Here is a 27,978-nt window from a genome sequence, read left to right on the forward strand (position 1 = left end):
GAGAGAAATTCAAACTCAGGAGGGTACTACAATAGTAATAAGGTAATGAGACAAACTCAGAAATATTCATTTAATGAACATATTTCCATAACTGAATAAACAAGCTGTTTATTTAAGGTAATGAGGTCCCCAGAAACGTGTTAGAAGCTAAAAAGGTGGCTACATACAAGTGTTCTGCAAAGAAACAAAGTAGAAGTGTATCAAATTATTTAACAGTTTTGGGCCGCTCCTCCATTTCCTTTACTGTACAAAAAGAATGCAAAGAGAAGTAGGAGTGTCAATTACACAACAGCTGAGAGAACAAGGTAACATTTTAAGTTGTGATGACACAAATAACTATTTACATCTCAATATGCACTGCATGACAACCATATAGTCAACTGAGATGTTATCCTGACTGCATTTTTACATTGAATAACTGGATTTAAAATCAATTATGAAATCTACTGTGCTATGCTAAAAAAAAAAGTTTAGTTGTAATACAACTTGTTGTCCCTGAAAAAAGTTTCATCCTGGGGTAAATACACTGAGAAAATGAGTGAGAGATGCAAAATCACACCTGTAACCCTCAGCTATTTAAAATATTCCAATATTTATTTATTTAATTTCACAGCATCATTTATATGTAGACGCTTTTATGACACCCCCTTGACCTTGTTTATGCTCATCACAATTTCCCAAAGTTTACTGTCATTGAATTTCATTGATGATAGCAGGTCAAAAAGACTCTGATGGTAGAGAAGCTGCTTTAACTCGTCCGAGTGTGCGTGTGCGTCCTGGCGCAGTGACGTCTCTGTCCCAGAATGCAGTCTGGTAAACAGACATGGAAGCACCAGGTGAAGACCTCCACAGAGGCTGAGCACTGCACTCGCTCTTTCCCACCGTCTACTGTCTCCTTCGCCCAGTGCATCCAGTTGATTTACATCTGCCTGGTGTCACGTTTACGTCTACAGCGTCCAGAGCTCGGTAAGAATGAAGTTACTGTCGATCCGTGACGACTGCTAATGACTTCTGCTGTGCTGTCAGCCTTCTGCCAGCCTCCTCGCTAACGCTAGTCATGGCTGGCTACAGGCTTCAGCAGCTAGCAGGCTAATGTAGCCTCCACTGCTCTCTAGCAACGGCTGTACCAGTCACTGACCCACACTGGATGGAGCCTGTTTTCATAACATAACTCCTGATAGGCACTATGTCTTTTTTCACATTTCGTATTAATCATTAACGTTTAGTTTGTCTTTTCTTTTTTAAATGTTAATGTACGTTAGTGTGGTCAGTTTGTAGTAGAGGGGGGAGCAACGCTAGCCAATAACACTGCTGGTTCTCGACTGCCTCTGCTAGCTAACGTTAGCTAACCTAGTTGTCCTGTCAAGTTGTGAACCTACTTGTCAATGACAAGCGCTTCGTTTCTACAGAAAAGGCACATTATTATATTTTGCCTATCAAGACCTTTGACATACTGTCTTTATAGGGCCCAAAACTCAATGTAATTCATCTTAAGATACTAGTAGTGACATGTTTATATCGCAAGATATCAGACTGTTTGGAAGAGGAATGTCACAGTGAATAAAATACGTTCACTCTGATGTCCCTGTCGGTGTATGTACACATGTACAAGGGCTGGGGGACAAATCCATATGATCTTTTGTTGACTTTTAGTGGATTTGCATCATGATAATATGTTCATATCTTGTTATGGTTGTACAATATTATTTAATCCAGTTAATCCAAACAAGACAGATCTCAATTTCCCAAAGTAGTTCTGTTTGATAAGAGCAGTGAACAGCAGACCAGAGTTTATGACACTGAATGCCAGTTCGTTATTTTAGGTGATATTTGCATGTATGTGCCATATTTGATAAAGGAATAATATAAAATAATCCTTAATTGTTAATAATATTGAAACATTGTGTTCAACGCACCCATTATCCTCATCTACAGAACTGACACTATTTAACAACAATTGTCACCAGCCTCTTTATTGGTGATTTCTGATATAGGCTTGTAGTTGTAAATTGTCACATTTTGATCTCACTACCTACTCTCATATAGGCAGTTCCATGTCCAGATAGCAACATATTTTTGTCAACAAACATTGGTATATGAAAGAGTGACTATTGCATTAAAGTTCAGAGTTTTGTTTCTAAAGGTCTGTGATGATGTTCATATCAGTATGGTGTGAAAAGTTAGGAAACTGCCATTTTAATGTGTAGTGCCACAAGTCAAGACAGTACTGATGGCACTATACATTTTGCAATAGGATGAAGCATTTGTAAAGTTATTAGTGAATGCCAAGTTAAAACTTCAGGGTGAGCTATGATTGAACAGGATTTGTGACTAGTGAGAAAGGTAAAGCAGGACCTGAAAAGGATTCTTGGAAGTGGTTAATTAAGCAGAAGTAATACTCTTTAGTGGAGGAATAGGACATGTCAGATATTTCACCCAATTTATACCAATAAAAGCAAAAGCGCAGCAATAGAGTTTACTTTTAAAGATTTTGATCTACACTTCCCGAGCTTTTCTGAGAGCACCAGTCCACTGGCTGAAGATATGGATCTATACCGTTGCAGTTTATGTATGCCATAATATGTGGTGATCATAAATATCTTCCACATTATGACATTACATTAATTATTACTAGGGGTGCACCAATATATCGGCTAAACATGTGGAATGCTATCAGCCTATCAGCAAAGAAGATTAATTTATCTAATGGCCGATGTTCATCTGTTGTTTCACATCAATTTTGCAGATTCATAAGCTACTGGTGAGGGACATCCCACGATCAGTATTTGTATATCGGACTAAAAAGGTGTTTGGAGCAGTTACTTTTAAAAAAAATCTTTTCCATGTGAAAAAAGGTTTTGTTCAAGGTTATTTGATAAACTTGTAAAATGGAATTTGTGCACAAAAGCTCACTTGGCAGGCTTACTGGCATGCCTGCATGGAGCAGAGACATCATTAGTGTTTTAGTTACACTTGAGCTTTACCTGCTATAATGTGACAAGTCAAAGTGTCTGCTGTGAGTTGATGCTTTAACAAGTTGTGTTCACACATCAAAAATACTTCCTAATTTAAATTTAAGAAATGCTGCTGAGTTTGAAGTTTGCTAATGTGTTCCTGGGCTGTAATAGGCTACAGCAAACATTTTTGTCTTACACCTTAATGAAGTATGATCCAAATTAGAATAAATCTAAAGTAAAGCTTGTAATTCATACGCAACAGTTGCCATTGTGTGGGCTTGTGTTTTGCTTAAATTCATTCTTCCTCTTTGAATATAGTACAATATGTATATGCCTCAGTTAAGACAATAAAAACAATGATAAAAAGGTATGACCTCAGTCTTTAGCAAGAGTTACTGTCGGGCGAGTAACACTGGTTAGGGATGGTGCTTAATAGATTGGATTACTGCACAGTGGCAAAGAACTGCATGACAAGGGAAGACAGTGTTCTCTGCCAGATATTGTCTTGTAATGTAATATTCAATGATTAATTTTGTCAAGGAACAGCCAAACAAAAAGCCTGATACTGACTTGTCTTCTCTCTGAACTTGTCTATGTGTGCGTGTGTGTGTGTGTGTGTGTGTGTGTGTGTGTGTGTGTGTGTGTGTGTGTGTGTGTGTGTGTGTGTGTGTGTGTGTGTGTGTGTGTGTGTCTCCAGACTTCCTCTCCAGTGTGTGTGGCAGCCAGCGATCACCCAAACTGATGAGGATCGGCTGATTGATTTAAAAATTAGTTCCTTTTTTTCTTATTTTGCCAAGGTAAGATCTCAAAGCTACTCATTCCTTTACACTTCATTTACAATCTTATATTCATTTTTCAGTGAACGCACAAGCCTTTGACTTTCCAAAAGACTCTTTTATTGGTTTACATGTGATGTTTGCTTTCAGTTTCAGTGCTCACGTATATTCTACTGATTTAATACAATAATTTTATTATTATTGTGCTCATGTATTCAGCTAAAGGAAAAGTCCTCGCTTTGTTTCTCTGACATTGTTATACATTCACTTACTTGGGAAATAGACGCAGTGCAATCCATTACAACAGTCCTGCAAAGAAAACTATTTCTACTTCTTCATTAATATTACATTTTTGTTTGGATCCTGTCTTATTGAGGCTAATGGAAGTCAAAGTATACTTTTGTATTTGTTGGATGTGTTTATTAGATTTTGTATGAATATTACAAATACAGGTTTAATGAAATCTAATCCAATACAACACCAACACCTCAGCAAACACCTAGCATTACAAGTTACACAAAGACAGTATGTAATTACAAGATGTTATTATTGTGCAGGAGTCATTAATGGATAAATTCCCAAAAAATGAAAATTCAGTTATTATGTACTCCACGCTGACCAGTAAAGTTTCATGTCCACAAAACAATTCTGGAGCTCCACAGCAAAATATAGTTCCATCATTCTCCTAAACAACTGAAGTGGATGGGGACTTGTTTAAGGTATAGATAAATGGCTGGACAAAAAACATAAAATGGCTCCATACTGCTTGTCCAGCATAATCCAGGTCTTTGGAACCCCAAAGATCCCAAATTGATTTGAAATGGATTTTTCCAGCTTTTTTTTCTTTTTTTACATTTTAAAACAAGTCCTCATCTACTTCAGTTGTTTATGAGAATGCTGCAACAATGCTTTTGCTGTGAAGCTCCAGGAGTGTTTTGTGGACAAAAACCTTCACCTGATTTTCAATTGGCATGAGGGTGAGTTGATAATGACTTTATTTTCATTCATGGCTGAGCTTAACCTTGCTAGTCTGTCATGTTCAGTCTCTAGTGATTGGTTCATATACTGGACACAGAAATGTCATGTCAGGAAAAAGTCACAAACTTTGCAGAAGAATACCTACCAGATACCAACTGCATGTTTAAAAGGGGCTTTTTTAGGCAATCCTGTGTTTCATCTGTGAAAGATTAAGAATTTGGGAAGAACGAATACAATTCTGGTCGCATCTTAGAACAAAAATCACTTCTACTTTCAACGATTTAATTATTAATAACGATTAAAGAATATTAAGGCATCGATATGTCATAAGTTAGATGTATTTGCTAGTGTAGTTTTATTGACTGGTAATGAACAAAAAAGAAGACCCATACCAGAAAATATTGTCCGCAGGCTCCTATGATTTGTGTCAGTGGCTAAATGGGTAAGTTACACATTGCAGGGGAATAAGATTTGTTTGCATTCCTCTTGAAAAATACTGTTAATGTTTTGTGTCATTCTGGGAGCTCTACTTCTGGTTGGTCCATCGTCAAATAATTGATAAGTTGCACTGATGTGTATACCACTGATTTAGTATAGAAGAGCCATTTGAAATCTGTGAGGTGTATGAAATATTAAAAGACTAAAGGAAATAAAACATAACTAACTAACTATTAGACTCTGGCAACATCTTCAGGACAAGCACATTTGATTTTATAAACTTGATGTTAGTCTAAAGACAAAGCCAAGTTTCTGAACTGTCCACTTGAAACTAGCAACAGAGGGTCAAGGTTATTTTTGCTCAGTGCCCCTCAGACATGGCAAACAGGAATATATTCAACTTTTCTGCAATTTCTTGGGAGGATTTTTTTCCCATTTGATATCAGAAAAACAGCACTGAAGACAGCTGAAACCGTCTGTGTTTCTCTAATGGTTGTCTTAAGAATTTCTGATGATTATAAGATGGAAAAGAAAATAGTTACATTAAAGCAATTACGCCATTATTCATTTAAAATAGCAGCTCCAGGCGAAGACTAGAAATCTTGTCATGCCATATGTAAGTCAGGTCAGTCAATGTATTACTTTGTTTACAAGAAACAGCAGTCTCCATACTAAATGTTCTCTGTGGCTAGACAAACATAAAGAGCCTCCAGTTCTTCTCTTACTTGTCCGTTGAATATGTTCACACTCATTTCATTTTGAAAGTGAAAGTAAAGACAACTTGGCTGTGGATAACTACACATCTAAAGGTTAAGGAATCACAAGGGAGTCTGTTAAAGTCACGCATGAATCTCATTAAGTGTCACATTATTCTTTTCTTTATTTAGTGTATGTGGTAAAATAACAGTTAGTGATACACCATCCATGAAGATCAAATCAACTTATCTGTAAATGTGTTTCTCCTAGATTCTTGTGTGTGATGGCCTACATCAATTCAAGTGCCTACAGGCAAAGCTTAATGCACAGCCTAGTATCACGCTGTAGTGTGTGGCACCACACGTTTATGTACCGATCACTAAATCTTAAAATGTTATGATGCACACTTGTCCAACAGTGTGTTTGTACTGTATAATGAACAAATCATTTCCATCCTTTTTTTGTATTGCTATGATTGCAAGATCACGCAAACATGTGAAGTTAAGTTTTGGGGTGTCTCTGGCTGTGCCCTCTCATGGCTGATGGAATATTACTGATGTTCAGGATTTGAAAAAGCATAGCGGTTTTGCAGGCATAGGGGAAAAATGTAAGGAAAATCTCACAATCAAATCCTTATTTATTGAACAACACACAGTCAAGACAGTTACTTTATTCATTCAATCTGGACGATTCACAGGACGTTGAAACTGGGACTGAACTTTTATGACTCCGGCGTAAATATTCTAAAATACAAGCAGCTATTAAGCAGTTAGCCAAAAACACTGACATGCAGTTACATGCTGGTAAACCAATTTTATGTTTGTACAGAATGTACTGAAGGGAAATCTGCTGCTTAACTGTAGTATACAGTGACATACTTATTTACACGTATCATGGAATGTAACAAAATAATAATAATAATCATAATAATCATAATAATAATAATAATAATAATAATAATAATAATATGGTGAATCAGAGCTGTATGTGTGTGTATGACATATTTAAAGCAAGGTTTAGCAGCATGGACCACCAAGTGTACAAGAGAACAAAGCTAAGGCTAATTAGCCTGCCCATAGACCTCCAGGTACACTGCCAGTCACTTCGGTATGTATCATATGTTGTATAAGCTTCGTACTTGTTGCTTGTCAAGTGGCCACACACACACAAACACACACGCAGAGGAGGAGGGGGGGTGTTATTTTTTGGAGGGGCGGGTGCGCTGAAACAACACGCGTGTCAATCAGTGAGAAAGTCCTCCTATCCCGAGCGCGACCAACGCTGACTCTTGTGTTGTTACATTGTAGCGGAAAGAATGTCGGAAAGGGCCGAGGATGACGTCAGGGGGGAGCAGCGCCGAGCGGCCAGGCAGCAGCTGAAGCAGCAGCAGCAGATCCAGCGGGGAGAAGGCTCCACAGCAATGGCGACTGTTGCGGAGCGGAGATCATTGCCTAGTCCAGAAATAATGCTGGGACAGCCTTGGAGCAACTGGGTCGACGCCGCCAAACTCCACGGCAACGACGGTGAGTTCCCCAGCGTCCCGAATGTGCGCGAGGAAGCGAGGTGGAGCGCGACAGTTGCCAGTCCTGTCCCCTTTTTTTTGGCCGATTGCATGCAGTTTTTGGTGGAATATGAAGAAACGCTACTGGTAGCAACAGCACGGGCAGGCAAGCAAGTGCAACTATTTATTTGTCTGTGTGTCGGATCGCCTCATTTTCAGGTGCTGATTCGGAGGAAAGTTTCAAAGACTTCGGGAAAAATCGAGAAGCCATGCGTTTGTGCAGAGAAGGTGAGTGTGTTTTTTCTCTCTCTCTCCCTAGGGCCAAAGGTGTATTTTGGTTCTGGAGGTTTGCACACATACACACACACATGGATTCAAACACTTTACACGCGTCGTTCGGCCGAAATGTAAACCTGCTGTGAATCATGCGCATCACGAATATACCGGACAACCGGATATAACAGCTGAAACATGTGTCTCTTATTCGTGTGTTAGTTGACATTTGCATCTGGCCCTACAATAACTTAACGCTTCACAACTTAGACTCGCTGTAGTTGTGTATAGGCCCAAACATAGTCATAACAATGACACATTGTGTGTTGAGAGGATGCATTTAATGGACTTTGTCATTCAGCATCCACATTTCTGCCATTTTACATCTGAACCCTTCCACCATAATTCATTTCTCACCTTTATCTGAAATGCTTGTTGCCTGAATAATATTAAGCGATCAAATATTGCATAAGTTTAATTAGTAGGGACTTTCTGAAAACTAGAAGCTATAAATTAAAATGTCACTGTTATATCAGCGGTTGGGACTTTTTGTCAAAGCGTCCTCTGAGTCATAGATCTATTCAAATGATATGAAGTTAAGATGTGGCTTGCTCTGATTTGTCACACTGCTTTAAGACAAAATATGACTAACAGGATTTTTTTTGTTAGCAAAACATTAGATAAATATTGTTGCAAATTTATCAAAACGCAAAATTCAGGAAAACTTTTTTATGTCTGTCGAGGCACTTGCCCACCGACCAGGATGTCCTATAGATCTCTGATTTATTCAGGTTTGATAAAAGTGAACTCTGAAGTCTGCCATCTCAACCAGACTACTCTGATAACAAAATGATAGGATGATTATGTTCCTCACTAAAAAAGGTTCAGTAACAGCTGCTATTTATTCATTTTATATCAGGCAGTTACAGGAAAAAGGTTCAGTCGCAGCAGAATGAAAAGAAACGACATCATCTGACATCTGTAATAAAAACGGCTTTGTCTAATCATCTGGCTTCTGAGGCACAGAGTGATGTTTCAGAGCAGTTTGTGCTTTAATTTTATTTTTGGAAACACCTTGATAAGCATTAGCTGATTTGCCCTGCTGGCGGGCCTGGATTTAGACCGAGCCTCACCACAAAGGTAAATTGTTGTAACAAGAAAATGGCATCTTTTGTGATTATGAATGGACAGTCCTGAACCATTTTTCAGCAAGTTGACAGCACGAGTTGAATGCTAACTTGTTTGTCTAACTCAGAATTGAATGAATGAAGGATGAATGAACTCTCGACTAAAGTCATACAGTGATTGTAGTTTGAAGCCCAGCTCGTCTAATGAAAGGTTTCACTAATGTTGTGCTCTGTCCTAAAGAGTTCTTAAAAGCACACATTCACAGAGATGGTTTGTTTGTTTAGCATTTTATGCGTTTCAGCAACACACCCACAGCTACTCTTAATAACTTTAGAGAAATAATTTTTTATCTGTCGCTCAAGGACACATGAGCAGGACGTGCCAAATGTGACCTTGCCGTTAAAGGACGGTCATCGCAGCTGCTAGGACACCAAGATTAAGATATGTCTGTTGTTTCTTTGATCTCTATTGCAGAGCTAAGTTTAGAGAGGAAATTAGTGCATTCTCTGTTGTTTCCTTTTCTGAAAATTCTATTTGTGGGTATAATTTGGCAGAGAAAAATGGCACTAATTAAGCAAAAACCATGCGGATCATCTCCAGATACTCAACACCATCATTAATTCTACAGCCAACTACAAAGAGATCACTGTGGTGCGAATAATTGTCACAGAATTTGACAATTTTCTGAATTGGGTGACACTTGATGTAGAACACCTTTGGGCACTGATTTGTCCTGACGTTTTGGAGGCACACACATGTTGGAATGACTGTCTGGTTTTCATTCATGTGTATCTGTCTGAAGTTATACCTCAATGAGGACTATCAGGACAGATGGCACATTTTGTTTTGGTCACACGGTTCTGGCCCACACTTATGATGTCATCAGTGTGTGTCCAGAAGATTTAGTTCCTTTTTTCTCTCCACATGTTGCTGTGATGTATGAAGGGTTAATTGCAGGCTACTTGACGGGCACTTATCTAATGTTGCATTTGCATTTGTCAACAATATGGCCTGTGTATATACTCCAAGACCATTGCACAATGTCCATACAACAATAACATGTTGTGGGATACATAACACTGAGATGGTGGCTGACCTACAGAGATGTTGTCAGCTGTGTGCTGAAGAGATGCCCCACAAAAGCGGATGAGATTATTTTGTATCTCTGGGTCAAGAAATTAATTTTGGGGAGAAGGCAGAATGATCATTTAAATCCAAGGCTGTCATTTGACATGAAACTGGTATTCAACATGTCTCTGTCATGTAGCAGCGTCTGTCAGTGACTGTTGTTTGTGTCATGGGGCTGATCAACACATGCTGCTCATGGCAGCAAGTGTGTGTTCATACTTGAATGTGATTTTGTGTGTGTGTGTGTGTGTGTTTAGTAGGGGTATTACAAGTGGATGACTACACCTCTCCGCCATGACTCACCACCAGATTCCTCCTGTGGTGTAACGGCCATTCTAACACACATAGATGACTAACACATTGTAAAAATGTATAGCACTTAATGACCGATGAATCCACTCATCTGTCTGGCTTTTTATGAATCTTACAGTGGCACTGTCACAGTCAGGGAAGCTGGGAAATGTAGTGCCAGTGTCAGCCACAGGTCAGATTCAGCCAGCATGTGTGCCGCTCCAGAGGCAGCCAAGAGCTGCTACTGCTCCACCTAGATCGTTCATCACTGCCACGGATGAGGATGCTGAAATTAACTGGACTCTCAGTCTCTTCCTCTGTCTCGTGCTCACAGGCTCTCTTCATCCTCCTCCAGCTCAGGTCCTCCGCTCACTCTCTCTTTGTCTTGCTGAGGCCTCAGCCCGCTTCTCTGCTCTGTTTCTCGCCGTGTTTTTTTTTGTTTTTCTCCGTTGTGCTCCTTTCTTGGCTTTGCTCGGTTGTTCTGTCTCTTCTTTCTCCTCTACCAGTACTTCCTTTCCCTCTCTCGCTCTCTCGCTCTCTCTCTCTCTCTCTCTCTCTCTCTCTCTCTCTATCCTTTTCATCTCCTACTTGCACAGGAAGAAAATGGAGAGAACGGGGCAAAAACACGGTGGCGTTAGATCTTTCTTCACGTTGGGCCATTTTAGCGGTACGGATCAGTAGGTGCCAGCCCGTTGAATGCAGAGTGGCAAGGCAATCTAGCCGGGCTGCTTTTATAGTCGAGCAACCCCTTTTGCAGAACGCTCCAAGTGAACAACAGCGGCAGTTTGGGAATGAGTCCCGTTTGACCTTGCTATTGATCCAGCAAGGAAATGTAGTTGGCCTGTTTCAATAAAGGGTCTGAGAGAAGGTGGAGTTTTAATGGAGAATACATGGGAAGATATTGATTTAGCAAATATATGCTCTCTTATTATAACTCCAATTTGCTAGAGGTACAGGCAATGGCTCATAGAGGGAATTGGATGAGAACAGACATGTGGAACCGAAAGGTTACCCAGAACTTCCAGGCCAGCTTCCAACTACTGCTTTAATGGCTTGTGCTTCTGCAAGTGGCAACCATTGAGTACTTCTTTGCTGATGTGCACGAGCAAGGGTCTGACTACTCTGCAGTGTGCTACCCTACTCAGGCTCTATATAATTTACATGCCTTTGTCCATTAAGTGAAGACGTTTGTCTTTTCTGTGTGGCAGACCCCAGTCACTGTGAAAATAAGTCTTTTCGCTCCAGTGCTGTTGAAGGAGACACTTAGCAGAGTGGCTTCAGACAATTGACACGCATTAAGTAGCATCAGGCTTGTCAATTCATCCACACAAGACTGCCACTGACCTCCCTGAGAGGGAACCCGCCAGGTAGGGCCTTTTTATACAGCCTTTGCTTAATGGCCCTCATCCCGCCCAGACTTGGCCAGTGATCTTTTGAGAACCCTTGACGGCCCTGGTGGAGTACATATCCAAGAGGGGCTCCACTTCTCTCCTCTTGTATCGCATCTTCTACTCATCGCATCATACCGCCCAAGGCAATCTCTTAATTAGCCCCCTTAATTAGGTGGTTTCTGGTTTTCTGCGCCAGGGTAAATTTTGATCACATTCATGTGAGGAGCGGCACTTCCCTCTGATTTTGCCTCAGAGTGGCTTGTGAAGCGTGAGGCTTGGTGAGTACTATTGGTTGGCTAGAGACGCAGGAGCTGCAGACAATCACACTTTCTGTGCATTTTGCGATTCTGCGCCCGAAAGTTGTACTGCTTTAGTGGCACTAGCAGAAAATTCCCATCTTTACATCACCCAGAAAGAGGAAAAAACACTGAAATCAGACATTTTTTCCATTTTAATTGTAGTTAATCCTAGAGAGAGGTGCGGCGCTGCTGTAAGTGTACTCCATCACTCCACAACGTCTTCTTATTTCAAACATGAACTGGCTTTTAGACGAGTCCTGGCTCTGGAGAACGTGACCAGCGTACTGGATTGGTTTATTTTAATGCTATGGATATTAAACTTTTCTGTGCATCTCACTGTGATATACACCTTTTCTAACCTGACAGAATGTCATGAAAACCATCCAAACTCCACAGATGTTCAGATTACTATCACATAAAAATAGTAAAAGCAGCAAATCTTAACTATTAACAAACTGGAACTAGAGAGTGTTTAGCAAATTTTACCCTGACAATTAATCAGTAATCAAGAGTTGCAGCTCATTGTTGTGAAAATCCTTTCAATCATTGAATTAAGACAGAGAGCATGAAGGAGACGGTGCCCAGGAGAACAACAATACAGAGCTAAATCATAATGAACATTATTCCTTGATGAGAGTTCTTGCTTGATTTGAAGTCACAAATAGTCCCCACTCATACATCTTGTATGTGCTGTGTTTGTTTATATGTTGGAGAGACGTTAATTCTTTGACAGCAGGTAACCTTTGAATTACTGGCTCGGCACTTTTCCTGCTTCTTATCACTGTTCCCTGTGATGAATGTGGCCTAGTGCTGGGAGAGATATGTATTAGCATGTGTCAGGTTACCTTGAGTGAACACTTCAGTTATTTTTAATATTCTTAATTTGGTTGCGTGTTTTCATGCGTGTGTTTTGCAGCGCTATGATGTCTGAATTTTAGCCAGGAAATCCCCAGATTTTGAGCTGTGACAGTGTTCTTACGACAAGTGATGGACATTTCGATGTAGAGTCAGAGTGTGTTGCCAACCGGTCTGTTTTATTTGCCCCTCCTTGACTTGTGTCCTGTGTGGTTGATTCTTCCCCTCTGCACAGACATGCCCATATTTGGCCAGTGTCCCGCACAGGACGACTTCTACCTGGTGATGTGCAGCCACTGCGGCCAGGTAGTCAAGCCCCAAGCCTTCCAAGCACATTACGGTAAGTGTCATGCACATGCACACACATGCAAATATGCAGTCAGTTTCTGAGTTGTAAAGATAACCCAGTACAAAAAAGGAAGTAACAAAGTAGTTTTCACTTAAGGGAACCGTACACCACTTTAGGGCTGGTGCTGATGCTTCACACGTTAACACAGAGTGTGATATTACTTCTCCTTCCGACTTTGTATTCCTCCACCACTTTTCCTTCTCCACACAGTAACCCGAGAAGGGACGCCACAGACTTTGATTTATTTATTTATTTAACTCACTGTCTCACTTGTGTGTGTTTACAATTCCCCTGTTAATATTTGATGTGGCTCTCTGGTTCTTCGCAGTAATGTATTTTTTTTTAACACGCACATATCAGATTTCTGCCTCTGTTAATATTTAGGGATGTGTGAATGCGCCTTTCCGTGCACGGATTTCCGCTTCTCAGTGCTAAAGCTGTACATCTGACAAGTGCTTAAGTAAATGGATGAATTATAGATCTGTGAATATAGTGACTGCGTCACAGTGGATCTCGTTAGACTTGACAGTTTTCACAGTGAGTTCGCAAACGCCCACAGTCGCTGGAAGAAATAAACTGTTCGTTCATTCCCAAACTAATTTCCTTGGAATGTTCAGGAAGGGAAACCTTACCATGTCATGATACCAGTACTTTAGACTTTGATTCAGTACTCCTAAAAAAACAAACACCTCGATACTTCAGCAAAAAGTCCTAGGCACTCAAAACCAAATGATTTTTTTTTTTTATTCATGTGGCCTCCTTATTAGCATCGGCTTAGTCCCATCCTACACTCTCAACATTTGAAATTTCTGACAACATTGTCTTCCTATAACCTGGTTCTTCGATGCCCTAAATGTGTACTGAGTTGTAGTCACTCAATTTTTGTCAGTGTGTTCTCCATGAAGTGTGACAGCAATTGCAGTTGTCAAGGTCAGCCACAAGAGGGAGGTATAACAGCACATGGCTCCAAGAGGACCTGTCCTTGTTACTGTGTCAACATCACTCAAAGAGAGGACTCCTCCCACAATGTTAAACAATGTAGACTGATACAAGACTGTCTGGAGCACACTATTGCTTATTAACTACAGCATTCAGTAGAGTTGTCTGGGGGATTTTGAATGAGAAGGAGCCAAACACTGGAGGGGATTAGAGTGTCTATGAAATAAAACCGTACTGACAACATCCCAGCAGGTGGCCGCGGTACATCTTTAACAGGCAGCTACTGTGCACGCTCTGATATGAGTATAAGCATCCGAAATGAACAGTGGTTTAACGGTGGATAATAGCTGTGTATAGGCATTTGTATTTTCAACCATGCATTGATGATTCATAATGTTACATGAGCATGATGTCTGTATTCTGTGAGCTGCTAGGGTTGCAGCTAACGATTGCTTTCATGATCAGTTATTTTCACAGTTATTCAAATAATCAAATAATAATAATATCAACCCAAAGACTCTTCATTCATTTTCATAAATGACAAAGATGTTTGACAAATGTTTGACAATTTTGCTTGAAAAATGGCTGAGTGATTTAATCAATTATCAAAAGTGTTGGCAACCAATTTTCTAATTGCAGCTCTAGTTGATACTAAATAATTATTAGAGATGCTCCATAGCATAGCAGTTTCTGCTGCCAAGCCCAGGTTATCTACCAATACAGACTACCAGTCTGATACATTGTGCACAGTGAATAATAATGCAGGCTCCAGGCTGACCTTTTACTCTGGTAGCACTGGCGCGCCTAACTTTTTCATTTAGGTGTACCAGCACATATTATAGGTGCACCCAATAATACATTTTAATTTTATTTGTTAACATATTATATAAGTGATTGTAAAGTCTTATTGTACTTGAACTCAAATAAATAAATGAATCTAAAATATTTTTGGGATATTATAAAAAAATAAATACTAAATACTATAGAGCATAATCAGACCTGATACATTTCAGGTGCACCCGTGCAACCAGTGAAAGTTCTAAGTTCCACTTGACTCGCATGTGCACATCCCTGGAGTCCAACAAAATGATGGTCCAGAGACTGATGTGGCACTGAAAACTGAGTCGGCGTCCAGCCATGATTGAATTCATTCAGCATGTTATTGTATTTAGCGTCAAAGCTAAATCTAATGATGATACTGTTGATGAAATGCACTCGATCATTGCAACTGATCCAATCTCTGTGGATCAGATTGATGCATCTCTAATAACTATAATTGTTCACCATCACCTGTGCATTACTGAATGCTTGTATGGATTTAATTGTGGCTCACTTGACTCCCATTAATGTAGAAGTCGTAAAAACACCAGAATTTGGCTGCAATTAATGATTATTTTCATTAATTTACTAATCAGACAATAATGTTTTCGAGTGTGACCAACAGTCTAAAACCCAAAGATTGTCTGTTAAATGTGATATGAAAAGCAGCAAATCCTCATATTTGAGAAGCTGGAACTAGAGAATATTTCTGCATTTTTACAATGAATGACTCAAGTAATAGATTATTAGTATAGTTGGCTGACTAATAGTGTAAGCTCCACACAGGAGCAGTCTAAATCCAAGTGAAATTCGGTGGCTATGCTACTATACGTGGTCATACGGAGTGGGTGTGCTCTTGCTGTGATTTTGCTCCCGGCTTCCTCCCTCTGCTGTCATTATAGGAAGACCCCATGCGGCGTTAACACGGGGCAAAGGCACTGATCTCAGCACCATCATCGAGATGGTCTCAATATGATTTTTGCGTGCTTCTTTGAGCCCATCTGTCTCCCGTTAGGTGTTTGTGCTTCTCGGCTCGGGCTGATCCCAGCAGGGGTGACACACACCGCAGAATGGGAAGCTGCAAGCATCGGCTGCCGTTTTTTGCATTCATTTGTGAACCTGCGAACAAAGACTTTCAGGCACGGCCTTGGCTGAGCAAACACTTTATTGGAACACGCACCTTGAGCTTGAATAGTGAGGAATCTAAGCGTAGTGTATCTATTAATTTTACAAGAAGGACAAAGTTAATATTGTTAGCGGACTGAGCTTGTGGAGACGGTAGTAAGGCCGTCACACTTGTACGTCGGTGTTTGTCTCTCGCTCACACAGTCAGGGATTCCCCTCAGCACTGAGCCAACTGTTTGATTGTGTGAAATAGGATATTAAGGCTCCTCCTATTACTCGTGTCTGTTGTTTCCCCACATTTTTCTCGAGTCCTCCTTTCTTCCTCTCCCACTGCTGCTGGTGTTGGCTCTCTGTCCTCTGTGTTAGTGCTGTTAGTGTCACGCTGGGGTTTCCTGGTGTGAGTTTGTGTGCAGGGTGTGCTGTTGACCGTGACTGGGACAGGACAAGGGAGGGAGGGAAAGAAAGAAAGAGAGGCTGCTAAGAAGGGGGAGGGAGGATATCTGGAGTGTGTTGTGAATGGGCGTGTAGAGAGAGGCCCTGAGGTGAGAAGAGGGCACTCTTAAAAGCTTTTTTTTTTTTTCTCCCTTAAAAGGGAAATTGGAAGAAAGACGGTGTGTTTTTGTGTGTGTTGGGGGCTGAGGGAGTGGCAGCCCTGTGCGTGCATGTGTGTAGTATCTCCTCCACTGTTTCTGCAGCAACAAGCTTGTTTGCAGATCACCTGCTGAGACTGAGCTTTGGCCTACGGCCCAGTTCCCTGCTACACCATGGAGTTAGCCCAGTAAAAGGTTAGCGAAGCAGGCCCACACCGCATCATGGTAGCTAGCGGCTGACAGACATTTTCTATCCAGACTTGTCAGTGCTCCTGTCCCGAGGCTGTATCCTCATACATTCATGTTTGCAGTTTTTTTCCCTCCTTGTTCTTCGGCTGTTTTGCTCATGTGCAAAACTGTTGACAACAGGAGGGGTCATGTTAACCTTTAGTCTCCTCAGCTCAGCGGCGGACACCTCTCTCTCTCCACTTATGGTCAGAGTCTGTTTGACCGCCCTGTAACCCCGGAGGCCCAGTTTATTTGTTAGGGAGCTGCTCTCTTGCCAAGGACTTGAGTGCAAGTCGCAGTAGGGCTGGGCAATAGAGCGGAATTTTATTGATATTGGATATGAAACTATATATTGTCTTAGATTTTGGATATCTTGACATCACGGTATGGCATAAGTGTTGTCATCTTCTGAACTTACCAGACTTGTTCTACTTTTTCTAATACTTGCCTTTAGCCACTTAGTTATTATATCCACATTACTGATGATTATTCATCAAACATCTCATGGTGTTAATATTTTGTCAAAGTACAAATAGTCATCCCTAAAATATTAATATTGAGATATTTGGTCAAAAATGTTTTCTTAATATTGATTTTATTGCCAAGTCCTAGCATTTATGAAGTGCTTTTGAGGAGATTTTTTGTGTGCATCACGATACAGCCTAAAAATATTGCAATGTAATTTAAAGGCCATATCGCCCAGAAGTAAGTTGCGCACACAGGAGGCTCCTGCTCTCTGCACGCTCACGAGCAGACAGGACCGCCTCTTTATGGAGTTCTCCGTCCTGATTGGATAAAGTGGGCATGGATACCTGAAAATGTATTTTCTCTTTTGCTGCATGAGCAGCAGCAGGAGAGACATGTGTTACTGACCTAACGCTCTATGTAAGTGATTACTGTTGGAATATAGAGCTATTTCATACTTAATACATACTAGAAATATATCACTTTAATTCTTTTCAAGTTACATGGTGAATATGTCTATATTTTTTCTTAATGCAATATATATATAACAGTAAAACAAAACATAGAAATTTTATTTTTTTCCAATATCATGAAACCTTAGTTTCTGCTGTAGCAACTAATCAACTCTAGACTCTCTGTAATGAGTCTGTGTTGTGATTAACTGGCTCTGTTGTGGAACAGCGGTGGAAATGTCAATGAAATTATTTTGAGTGTGCTATTTCATTGTTGTATGCCGTTGCTAAAAATAGCAAGTGATGAGAGCCTTCTTTGAAAAGTCAAAGCCTTCTGAGCTTATTGTGGGAGCACACTCCAGAGACCAAGGTTTGATGATGTTGGGAAACCATGCTGCACTTAAATTTTCCTCAGAGGAAAAGATATTTAGTTTTGGACGCAAGCTGTTTGTGATCAACATTTTTTTCTTCTCCCTCTCTTCTATTTTTGTCTCTCCATCCACAACAATCTTTTCTGCTGTCATACTGCCTTTTATCAGTTTGTGCAGTAGCTGTTCGAAGAAGCTCAGGCAGGAAATTAAGCTTTTGACCTGTTGGCTGTTTCTATTTCAGGCTGAGTTGGCATGAATCACAAATGCTGCTTTTTTGTTGTCAAGGTAGCCTGCTCACTACTGTCAGGGGAAGATGACTGTGTTCCGGTGTGTCCGGGTTTTTCTCCTGACTCATGGCCCAATTTTAGCCTCATTTACTCATATAAGCTAGTCTCTTGATAAAGTCTTTGTGATGCTTAATTCTAATCATCTAATTGAGTCAACTATTATGTTTAAATGCCACCTTGGTTTTTATTGTTGCTCCAGAGAGAAGACACAGTTCGGCCATCAAACCAGCCTCCACCTCGCCCTTCCCCGTGTCGGGCAGGAACCGGAGCAGTGTCAGCGGACTTGGGCCTGGGCTGGGCTCGGGGGCTGTAGCTGGAGTGGCGAGTGGAGGCATCCTTGGTCGACCTCCCACCGCTGGATCCAGCTTATCCTCCTCTTCTGCGTCCTCCTCCTCCTCTAATCCCAAACTCCTCAAACCAGCCAAAGAGAAGCAACCAGGCATTCAGCGCAGACCCCCCCCTGCTCCCTTCAGGATGATCCAGCCGGAGAAGATGTACGGTTCACTGGGTTACTTTTGCAGTGTTGTGCAATATGCCGATATACAGTCGTGGTCAAAAGTTTACATATACTTGTAAAGAACACGCACACCGATCAGCCAGAACATTCACACCACTGACAGCTGAAGTAAATGACAATCATCATCTTGTTACAATGTGACATTCTGCTGGGAAACCTCGGCTCCTGGTCTTCATGTGGGCGCCACTTGATGTAAACCAGCCACTGAGACGCAAAGTCTAGACCTGTAGCTGCTTGGATAACTGAGCTGACTAGCTAATGACAGCTACAGTTAGCAGCAGTTAGCTGTTACTCTGGTAATGTGCTGCCCCCTGTTGGTTTGGACTTCAAAGCTAGTGTTCAGGACAGTTTTATTTCAATTTCAATTCTTTTTTTAATAATCTTATTTCCTCCACTCTGGCTAGTCTCGAGTCAGCTTGTGTTTGATATGTTTCTACTCATTTCGATCTTAAAGAAGAAGAGTTGTAATGTGATGTAATATATAATCAAAATGTCTTTCAACCAGGATCTGTCAGAGAGAAATACTATATTGTGACAGCTTGTTGTTATTTCTTGTAACTTTTGATAAGTGATGGATCATATTAGATTTATGCTTTGTCCTCCCAGCCCCATCCATACGTACACATCTGTCTCTTACCATGCCTTCGTCACTGGCTCTGTGTTTCTAACTCTCAGCTTCCTCCTTGCTGCCCTCTTCATCTCTGTAACCTTCTCTTCCAGCCTCACCCCGGCTGTCAAGGTGGAGAAGATGCATCTGAGGGTGGACTCGTCAGCTAAGCTGGTGCAGGCCGCATCTGCCCCCGCCACCACCTCATCCTCCTCTACATTCTCCTCTAGCACCACTGTGAGCTCCAACACTACCACCATCACCACCTCCTCCTCCTCCTCCTCTTCCTCATCAGCCCTTAAACCAGGCCTTAACTGTCCCTCCATACCAAAGCCTCCATTACTGGCCCCGGGTCAGATTCCCAACGGCAAGGGCCACCTCTCAGTCCTCTCAGACAAGAAGCAGGACAGCAGCAGCAGTGCCAGTAGCAGACGCCACCTTAACAAGAAAGTGACAGGTCAGTTGGAGGCAGCAAAGGAGGGAACTACAGTCTGATTCATGAATTCAGTTTACTGTATTTTGTCTCATACGTCTTAACATATTCTTTCATCTGAGGCTAATATTTTACATAACACAACTTACAGTTAAGTTACCAGACCAGGTGATTTGTCACAGTGTATGTCAGTCACAGTTTTCCTCTCCCTCCCTCCTCTCCTATGCCTTCAGAACGGGAGTTCAATGCAGATATCCACTGTGGCGTTGTGGATATGACAGCTCGGAAACCATGCACAAGATCCCTAACATGCAAGGTAACCAGTCTCTCCACTTTCTCCTCTGAATGTTGCCTGCATGTTATTTAGACTATGAAGCTCTACAGTTTTCTTACTGTTAACAAATCCTATTAAAGGACCGAATCCTTAAAGGGGATTTCGTTGTTTCTAATTCTCTCGAACTATAGTAATACTTTTCCATTTTTTCAAAAGAGGAATCCCAAAGAATCCATCTAACCCTTTACAACATAGAACATATGTAAGGACCGTCCTGTGGTTAAGTTTGTGTTCCTCTCAGAACGTGGAGGCTAGCGAGCGAGTTATACTGGCTTTCACTTAGAAACTGGAAACTAACCTAGCTTTTTAATGTTAGCACTGGTTTCCACTATAATCTATTGTGAGTGTGAATGTAGTGAACCTAGTGGAGCTGCCAGTGACTCAGCAGGTGATGAACTAAACTAACATCGAGTCACTCAATGTTCCTTTCATTTTAGTGCAACACCTGCTGAGTCATTAGCTCCTCCTGCACAGCCACAGCTCCTGCCTCAATGTTAGTCATCCTGCGCTACAGAAAGAAGGGGGTTTAGCTAATGTTAGCTGTCTCTCTTTCTCTGGTTCAGTTGCGGTGATGACTAAACTGTCAATACTCACAACAACTGGTAGTAAACTCTTGGTTTTTTTTTGTGCGTACTGCTACAGATATTGAACAAATTGAATAATCAGCACAGATATTATCAGTCTGAACCAAAAATCCACACCCCGTGGAGAAGACTTGTAGGAGGAGCTGTCATAACTACAAATTGAATTCTTCTGTTTGGTGATTTCAATTGTGACCAAATGATTACACAAGTCAAAACAAACACCTCATGATATGAGACTATATCATACATTTTGTGATATTTGATTTTGTTGCCCAGTCCTAGCATTTATGAAGTGCTTTTGAGGAGATTTCAAAATATTAAAATGCTAAGTATATTGTGTAGCATGATTTAGCCTGAAAATATTGCAATATTATTAAAAGGCTGTATCGTCCAGCCCTAGAATGTATGTACTGATTACTAAGCAAAAACCATATTAATTTCTGTTCTGACTAAATACATAATAAATAATAACTTCAAGACAGCTGGGCTCTGTAGGTTTTAGAAAGAGTTACTCAGAGATATTTGTTGGACTATAATCAGATGCAATTTGGTGCACTAGTTTCTGCCATTGTTTTACACTCAAAACTTCTGTTAAGGTTTTTGAATGAATCGTCAAATGTCTGTCGTCATATGCCTTGAAAGAAGTTAGTCTATTTTTATTTAATCAGTTTTCTTAAATGAAACAACTGATCAAAACTGTCAGGTTTTTTTTGACATCTGAAAACGAGATGTCTTTATGTCTTACACAGCCCCCGCTGGATTCTACAAATAGTATAATATAAGTTATATTAGTATTATTAGTGGGGGTTGTGGTTGCCTGTCTTTTGATTAGTAGACATGCACAAAAAACAAATGTGCAGTATTCGATGGTTGATTTATAATTCCATATTAAGAATGACATTTCAAAACTGTTGAATTATTCATCACAGGCCTAGTTTCTCGCAGCAAGACAGATTTAGACAAAATAAAATACAGTATCTCTGTTCGACCCACTATAGCAAAGGAACATATCCCCCAGTGCATCAGTGTGGCTTATTAACGTATATGTAATAGTTGTTGGACAACGATGGGGCTCTTTGGCACAGGGGGATGAGCTGTATTAAGCTTTGGACTCACAGACAGTACCTTATGGTTGAGTCAAGTCATTGTCACTGTTGAGCTTGGGATCAGTTGATAATAAAGAAAATGTTGAATATGAAGATGGCTATGATCATTTTCAGCAAAGAAACACATAAACCTGAACACGTACACAATATTACTGACCTTTGACCTCTCCACTGTCCCATCAGACACATTCCTTAAGCCAGCGGAGGGCGGTGCCAGGGCGGAGGAAGCGCTTTGACACGCTGCTGGCGGAGCACAAGAACAGAGCAAGGGAACGGGAGAGGGAGAGAGACCCTCACCCACCCCATTCCCAGCAAAACCCCTCTCTCAGGGACCCACACCCCTCCTCCCACCTTGCCGCTGCCCATGACGCGCACCAGGTCGCTCTTGGAAACGGACCCGCCCCAGACGCCACTAAGCCTTTGCCAGTCAGCAAGCCCAAATTTCACAGCCCTGGTCTTCCACGGTACGTCCTGCTCCAGATCTTGTTTTTTTTTCTTGTTTGTACGTGTGTGTGTGGTGAGTTTTATGATTAAGGTTCATATTACCAACCACACTTTCTGTGCATCAGACTAAACAGCAGTCACGGCGGTGGTACCCCTGGAGACCCTGCAGTAGTCCACGAGTCACCACACCACCCCCAGACTACCCCCGATGGGTTTTCCCGACCCTCCAGTGACGAGGGAGAGAACGAGGAGCGGGAGGACAACGCTGACAAACTGGATTGTCACTATTCAGGTTATCACCCTCGACCGGCAGCTGTAAGTGCACTCAGCTGTAGACTACTTTCTCTTTTGGTACTGTAGTTAAACCATGATTTAAGATTTTAAAAAGATAATCAATGCTTGTTTCCAACTTCTCTGTGTGATGAATGTAAAGTGTAATTCATAGTTGTTTTGTACCAAAAGATGGTGATCAGTTCCCCCTCTGTGTTCCCAGTACTGTACGTTTGGAAGTCGACTATTTGGGAGGAGCTGTTACTCGTTTGACCGGCGATGGGACAGAGTGCGATATGCCCTCACCTCAATGATGGACAAGCACGTCAACTCTCAGATGTGGAAGTAAGTCTGTCTAACTAAGTTTTTATTATAATAATCAGCCTTCTTCTCTTTCATAGTCAGCTTGCTTGCAGTCACAGTTAAGGAATGATATTCCTCCTTGTTGCAGGAAAATCCCCTTGGCCTTGGAGAACTCCTCCTCTGTTGCACCTACCCATAGGACAAGCACAAATTCCCATGGTAGCACTCCCTCGTCAGGCTTCCTGGGCCCCCCTGCCACCTTGCCCCAGACTCCTTATAGCCAGTCCTATGAGGGCAAGTCTGTGCTCTCCTATGGGACCACCTTAAATGCCCGCAGCTCCCCACAGGGCGGGGCTGAGCACCCGGCCTACGGCATTACGCAGGCCCGACAAGTGTCTTCGTCGCCGCAGATGCCTTCAGCCCACTCGTCCTCATCCTCCTCTTCTTCAGCTCCTTCCCTAGCCTCAGGCCGGGCTCTTAAGTCCCGTTCCTCCAGCAGCAGCACTACCAAGTCGTCATCGTCCTTCAAGCCCAAGGAGATCTCCTCTGGCTCCTCCACACCCGTCATCCCCAACAACAGTGGAGCCAACAGTAACAGTAGCAGCACTAGCTTAGGCTCGGGGAAGAAGAGGAAGAACAGCTCTATTCTCGCTTCATCCCATGGCCCCTCTGAATCCTCCTCTTCTAATGCCAACTACTCTTCCTCCTCCTCCTCTTTCAAGAAGAACTGTGCAAATGTCGGCAGCTCAGGGAGCACCTACCACCACGGCTCATTAGGTCCTTCATCCTCATCGTCATTATCCTCCTCTCACAGCGGAGTCCACAGCGTAGGGCTCAACTGTGGGCCCACTGTGCGGACCAACTCACTTAGCCTCAAGGCCGAGCCTTCTGGAGGTTCAGCAGGCGGCTCCTCAGGGCCGCCGGCACGAGGTCCTCCCTCGGGCAGCCCTGCCGAGTCCATCAAGCGCATGAGTGTAATGATGAACAGCAGTGACTCCACCCTTTCCCTGGGGCCCTTTGTCCACCACCAGTCCTCATCCGACCACCACACCAGCTTCAGCCACCACTCCTCAGAAGGGCGCCTGGAAGGCAAGAAGCGCAAAGGCTCTCCTGCCTCCAGCGGCATTAATAGTGGAAGTGGGGCAGGAGGGCTCGGAGGAGGAGGGGGACCAGGACCAGGTAGACCCAAAGTGGCCAAGTCACCTGCCATTAACAACATCCATGGGAAGCATGGGCGGAGCATTCCAGGGACACCAGGGCTACCAAACAACTCCCATTTACATCAGGTGAGATTTGTACCAATCCAGATGCATTTCAATAAAAGGGGACACAAAAATCTCATTAAATTTTACATCTCACAGTACATGAGAGTGATTAAACAAGGGCTACCCAGAAAATGTGTCAGTAAACGTGGAATACTTGTTGGAACAATTGATTGATTTGTCAGGTGAAAGGAGATAAGTCTGAAGCCCACTATAGTTTAATTCATTTATCCATTAAAAACACCAAACTTTCGCTGTCTTCAGCCTCTGAATGTGAGGTTTTTCTTCGTGTGATATAACTGTCAAGTGGACAGTTTGGGGTTTTGGGCTGTTCGTTGGGTGACGGGAACAGTTTGAACGAAGATGTCAACTGTCAACTGCTGTAAGTTGGGTTTGGCATTTTTCACCATTTTCGACACTTAATAGACTAATCAGTGAATCAAAAAATAATCATTGAATTGATTGATAATAAAAAATTATTAGTTGCAGACAAAAATGTGTGACTGTGAACACGTCATGAGCCTTTACAGCGCAGACACATTAATGCCTCGTAGTAGGAAAAGCACAGGTGTTACTAATAACATTAACAATGGCTCCGTTCTATTCAGCTGTCCACGTAAGTCGTGACAGTGTGACGCTGTCACAGCATGAAACTGAGGCAGCTAAATAGAATTGCCACAATTAATTTTATTGTTTACACCTGTGGTAATCTCACTGTGACAGGTCAAAATGTTTTCCATTGAGTAATTGGGTAATTGTGTTTGTTAAATGCAGCATTAAAAACATATAATTTGAATATAAAACAATATTAGATCTTTTTTTTTTTTTAAATCTCCTGTCCTTATCTAAACACATGAAGTGAGCAACATGACACACTGTCGAGGAAGGCTCTGTTCCAAAGCTGCAGTTCAGTTATTATTGTTGTGATAAGTTACTCTTTACTTATTACTCTTTTGAAACCTCACTGCTAGATTCCACTAAATCCCCCACACTGGACCTTTAATGCTTTGTATACAGACACATTACTAAACAGCCACCTTTTTCCCCCTCTCCTCCAGCCAAAGGCTCGTCCCTGACAGCGATGTCCGGCTTCTGTGTATGGACCCGGCAGGCGGACGGGGAATAGTCCGGAGCAGTCCGCATACCGCTCTGGACTGCACGAGGCCTTCTAAAATCAAACCCACATTACTCTCAGCTTCCCACAATCCTCAGGGTGGAGATGATCTGGACTGCCCAGTGAAGTCAATGTGGTCCTTACTATTTCTCCCAAAGCCATGTGTGTGTGTTTTTGTGTGTGTGAGAAGTAGGGGGGGGAGGGAGGGCGGTGGCACTGTACCGGGATAGCGTGGAGCGCCAAGGGGTCTAATGAGCGAGCCAAGGACCCCCCACGCCGAGTGTCGTCCCAGTATTCTGAGAGGTCTTCCTGTCTGGTTGGAACAGTAGCAACAGCCATGGGTCTCTTGAGCTGCGGTTCAAAGCTCATCGGGTTCAGGTTAAGGGCTGCTGCGACGAGCCGTCACGCCGCTGAGCAACTGGGGAGACAACAAGCCGATCTCTTCCGTGTTTGTTAGAATGAGTGTGCGAATGTGCGTGGGTGTACGAGTATTTTTCTCATGTCAGATTCTGCTGGACTACTGGAATTTCCGACTTAATTACACCCCCAGCGCCTGATCTCAGAAGCCTTTGGAAGGAGAGCAGGAGCAACAGCAAACTGTTACTTGCAAACACCTTAAACAACACTCAATCACCTTGTTGTTTCACTTTTCCGCTAGTCTGACTCTCTGGTGACGTGTTTAGTAACCTCGGGTTACACGCTGTAGCCTGAAAGGGGCCCGTAGGGACGATCTGGTCAATTCTTTTATTATCCAGAATAATTATGCAAGTGTTACCTTTTTATGATTTCTTATGAGCTTTTTACACTGAACTACAAAGAGTCTTTGTAGACGTGGTGGAGACAGTTGTGCTCTCAAATGTGAAAAGGATGCCTGATGTGCCCATTCGATTGAATCTTTTGTCAGAGGAGAAAGCTCGGTCTCGAGGACACCTGTTAATTTTCTGAATCTTTTCATTGTCTCAAAACGATCGCCACAGTAGACCTACCCCCAACTGTGAACAGCACTAAATAACTACTTTCTCCACAGGCACTGCTTAGTTGTCCACAAAGCTAGCCAAAAGCTGATACCAGCTTTGCCAACTACTTTTTATTTTAAAACTAAAAGGTGGGCAGTCTCGCTCATGAAGCGGTGATGGTGCATTGCCTGTGTGGATCTGAAGAAAATCTGTGCAAACTGTAATTGCTATTGCCACAACTTACCTACTTTTTAACCCGCGCAGCTGTGCGAAATCCACAGCCGTCGTGGGCAGATGTGAATTGTAATGTTTATTTTTCCTACATAGGGAATCAGGTATGGTACGTCTTAACTGGAGCAAACTTTATGCACGTCACCTGTCTTCTTTGGGTTTGATTGTCCCTCCTGTGTGTTAGTTAACCACTACCCATGCTCTGGGTGTACAAGTTCCAATGCCTCGTCGTAACACTACGTTGGTGCGTGTTGAGAAAAGATTTGTCACAGTAGAACAGATAGCCAGGCATTATACTCTATTCCTTTGTCAAAATGGAGTCTTAAATCAGGCAATAGTTGCCCATCTCTTCGGGATGTTTGCTTATTTTGTCTCGAGTGGGTTTTATGGTGCGAGATTCATGGAGATGGCTTCACGGGACACATTTAAACTTTTGGCAACACCTGTTGATTTATGGAACCTCCACTGATGTCAGATAGTGTGGAAACGTAGAGGAGACAATTTTTTTAAAACAGAAACTTAATTTAGCTTTTTTCTTGTAGCCTATGTATCAAACAATATTGAAGTATCCCTATTTGAGAATACATATTTTGTTAACGAATTGTACATAGTGAAATATGTATTTTTGCACAGGCATTTTTCATACACGCTGAATTTTTTGGTACAATTTTAAAATTATTTATTTAGTAAAGAAAAAAAAAGAAATGGAAAGTTAAGAGTGGTTCACTGCCAAGTCTATATAATGCAATACGCCTATATGTAGAAGCTGAAGCATCTCATGAATCGTGTACTGAAAACCTTTAAGGAACAAAGATGAAGTGTTGCCACTGTAGCATGTGTCTGTCCGACAGAGGATACCTTTATTCACTTTTCAAGGTCTCAATCACGTGTGCTTTTACAAGACATTTTCCGTTGCCTATGAATCAAACACAACAAAAGAAGTTAATATATGACCCAATTAGCCTGTGATTCTGAACTGTCCTGCAGGCTTGAAGCTGTGCCCGTTGTCTAACCAGTTTCCACGGACTCTTCAGTCATCCACTTTGTAGACCTTAAAACACATTTCATGATTGAAACACTTAACGCTCTTCTTTTATAAAAGGCTGAAGGGACTAAAGCAATCATTGCAAGGAAGAGGAACACTTCAAAACAGTCCACCTGCTTGCATTATCGTTGCCAAACAAGTAATTTGAATCACAGCTTTTAAAGAAATAGTTTGCAGCTTTTAAAAGAAATATCAAATTAAGAAAGTGCCTGAATTTGTTTCACCCTGACTGTTTTGAAGACAGTATTCTTTGGGTTGTTTTACCTTACTTGAATGTTAAAAGTGTTTAGGAGTTTGCTTTTAAATCTGCCTATGAACCCTAAATGTGGTAAAACCTGAGCTTGTCAGCTGCCCATTATGAAACACTTTTGTATTGTGTGTTTTTCTTTGGGGAGGTGGGGGTATATCCAAGTTTTCCAGACAAGACGTCGAGATT

The 27,978-nt window shown here is 41.8% G+C and overlaps 1 protein-coding gene across 1 annotated transcript; it reads left to right on the forward strand.

Annotated features, from left to right (window-relative positions):
* Positions 1–824: 824 nt before the first annotated feature.
* atxn7 (ataxin 7) lies at positions 825–27,915 on the forward strand. The gene is made up of 13 exons (XM_084346478.1): positions 825–966; positions 3,655–3,754; positions 7,153–7,368; positions 7,566–7,634; positions 12,947–13,051; positions 18,536–18,830; positions 19,574–19,917; positions 20,127–20,209; positions 22,101–22,381; positions 22,487–22,676; positions 22,855–22,976; positions 23,083–24,220; positions 25,255–27,915. Exons 3-13 carry the CDS (start codon positions 7,161–7,163, stop codon positions 25,270–25,272), a joined length of 2,853 nt encoding a protein of 950 aa, XP_084202604.1. The 5' UTR covers positions 825–966; positions 3,655–3,754; positions 7,153–7,160; the 3' UTR covers positions 25,273–27,915.
* The last annotated feature ends 63 nt before the right edge of the window (positions 27,916–27,978 follow it).

Source organism: Pagrus pagrus (genome assembly GCF_965226575.1).
Source record: "Pagrus pagrus genome assembly, chromosome: 3".
Taxonomy (NCBI): Eukaryota; Metazoa; Chordata; class Actinopteri; order Spariformes; family Sparidae; genus Pagrus; species Pagrus pagrus.

Coding starts and splice junctions, on each gene's coding strand:
- atxn7 (XM_084346478.1), top strand. CDS start 7,161: ATGTCGGAAAGGGCCGAGGATGACGTCAGGGGGGAGCAGCGCCGAGCG. Junction 13,052..18,535: donor AGCCTTCCAAGCACATTACG/GTAAGTGTCATG, acceptor TTGTTGCTCCAG/AGAGAAGACACAGTTCGGCC. Junction 19,918..20,126: donor CCTTAACAAGAAAGTGACAG/GTCAGTTGGAGG, acceptor CTATGCCTTCAG/AACGGGAGTTCAATGCAGAT.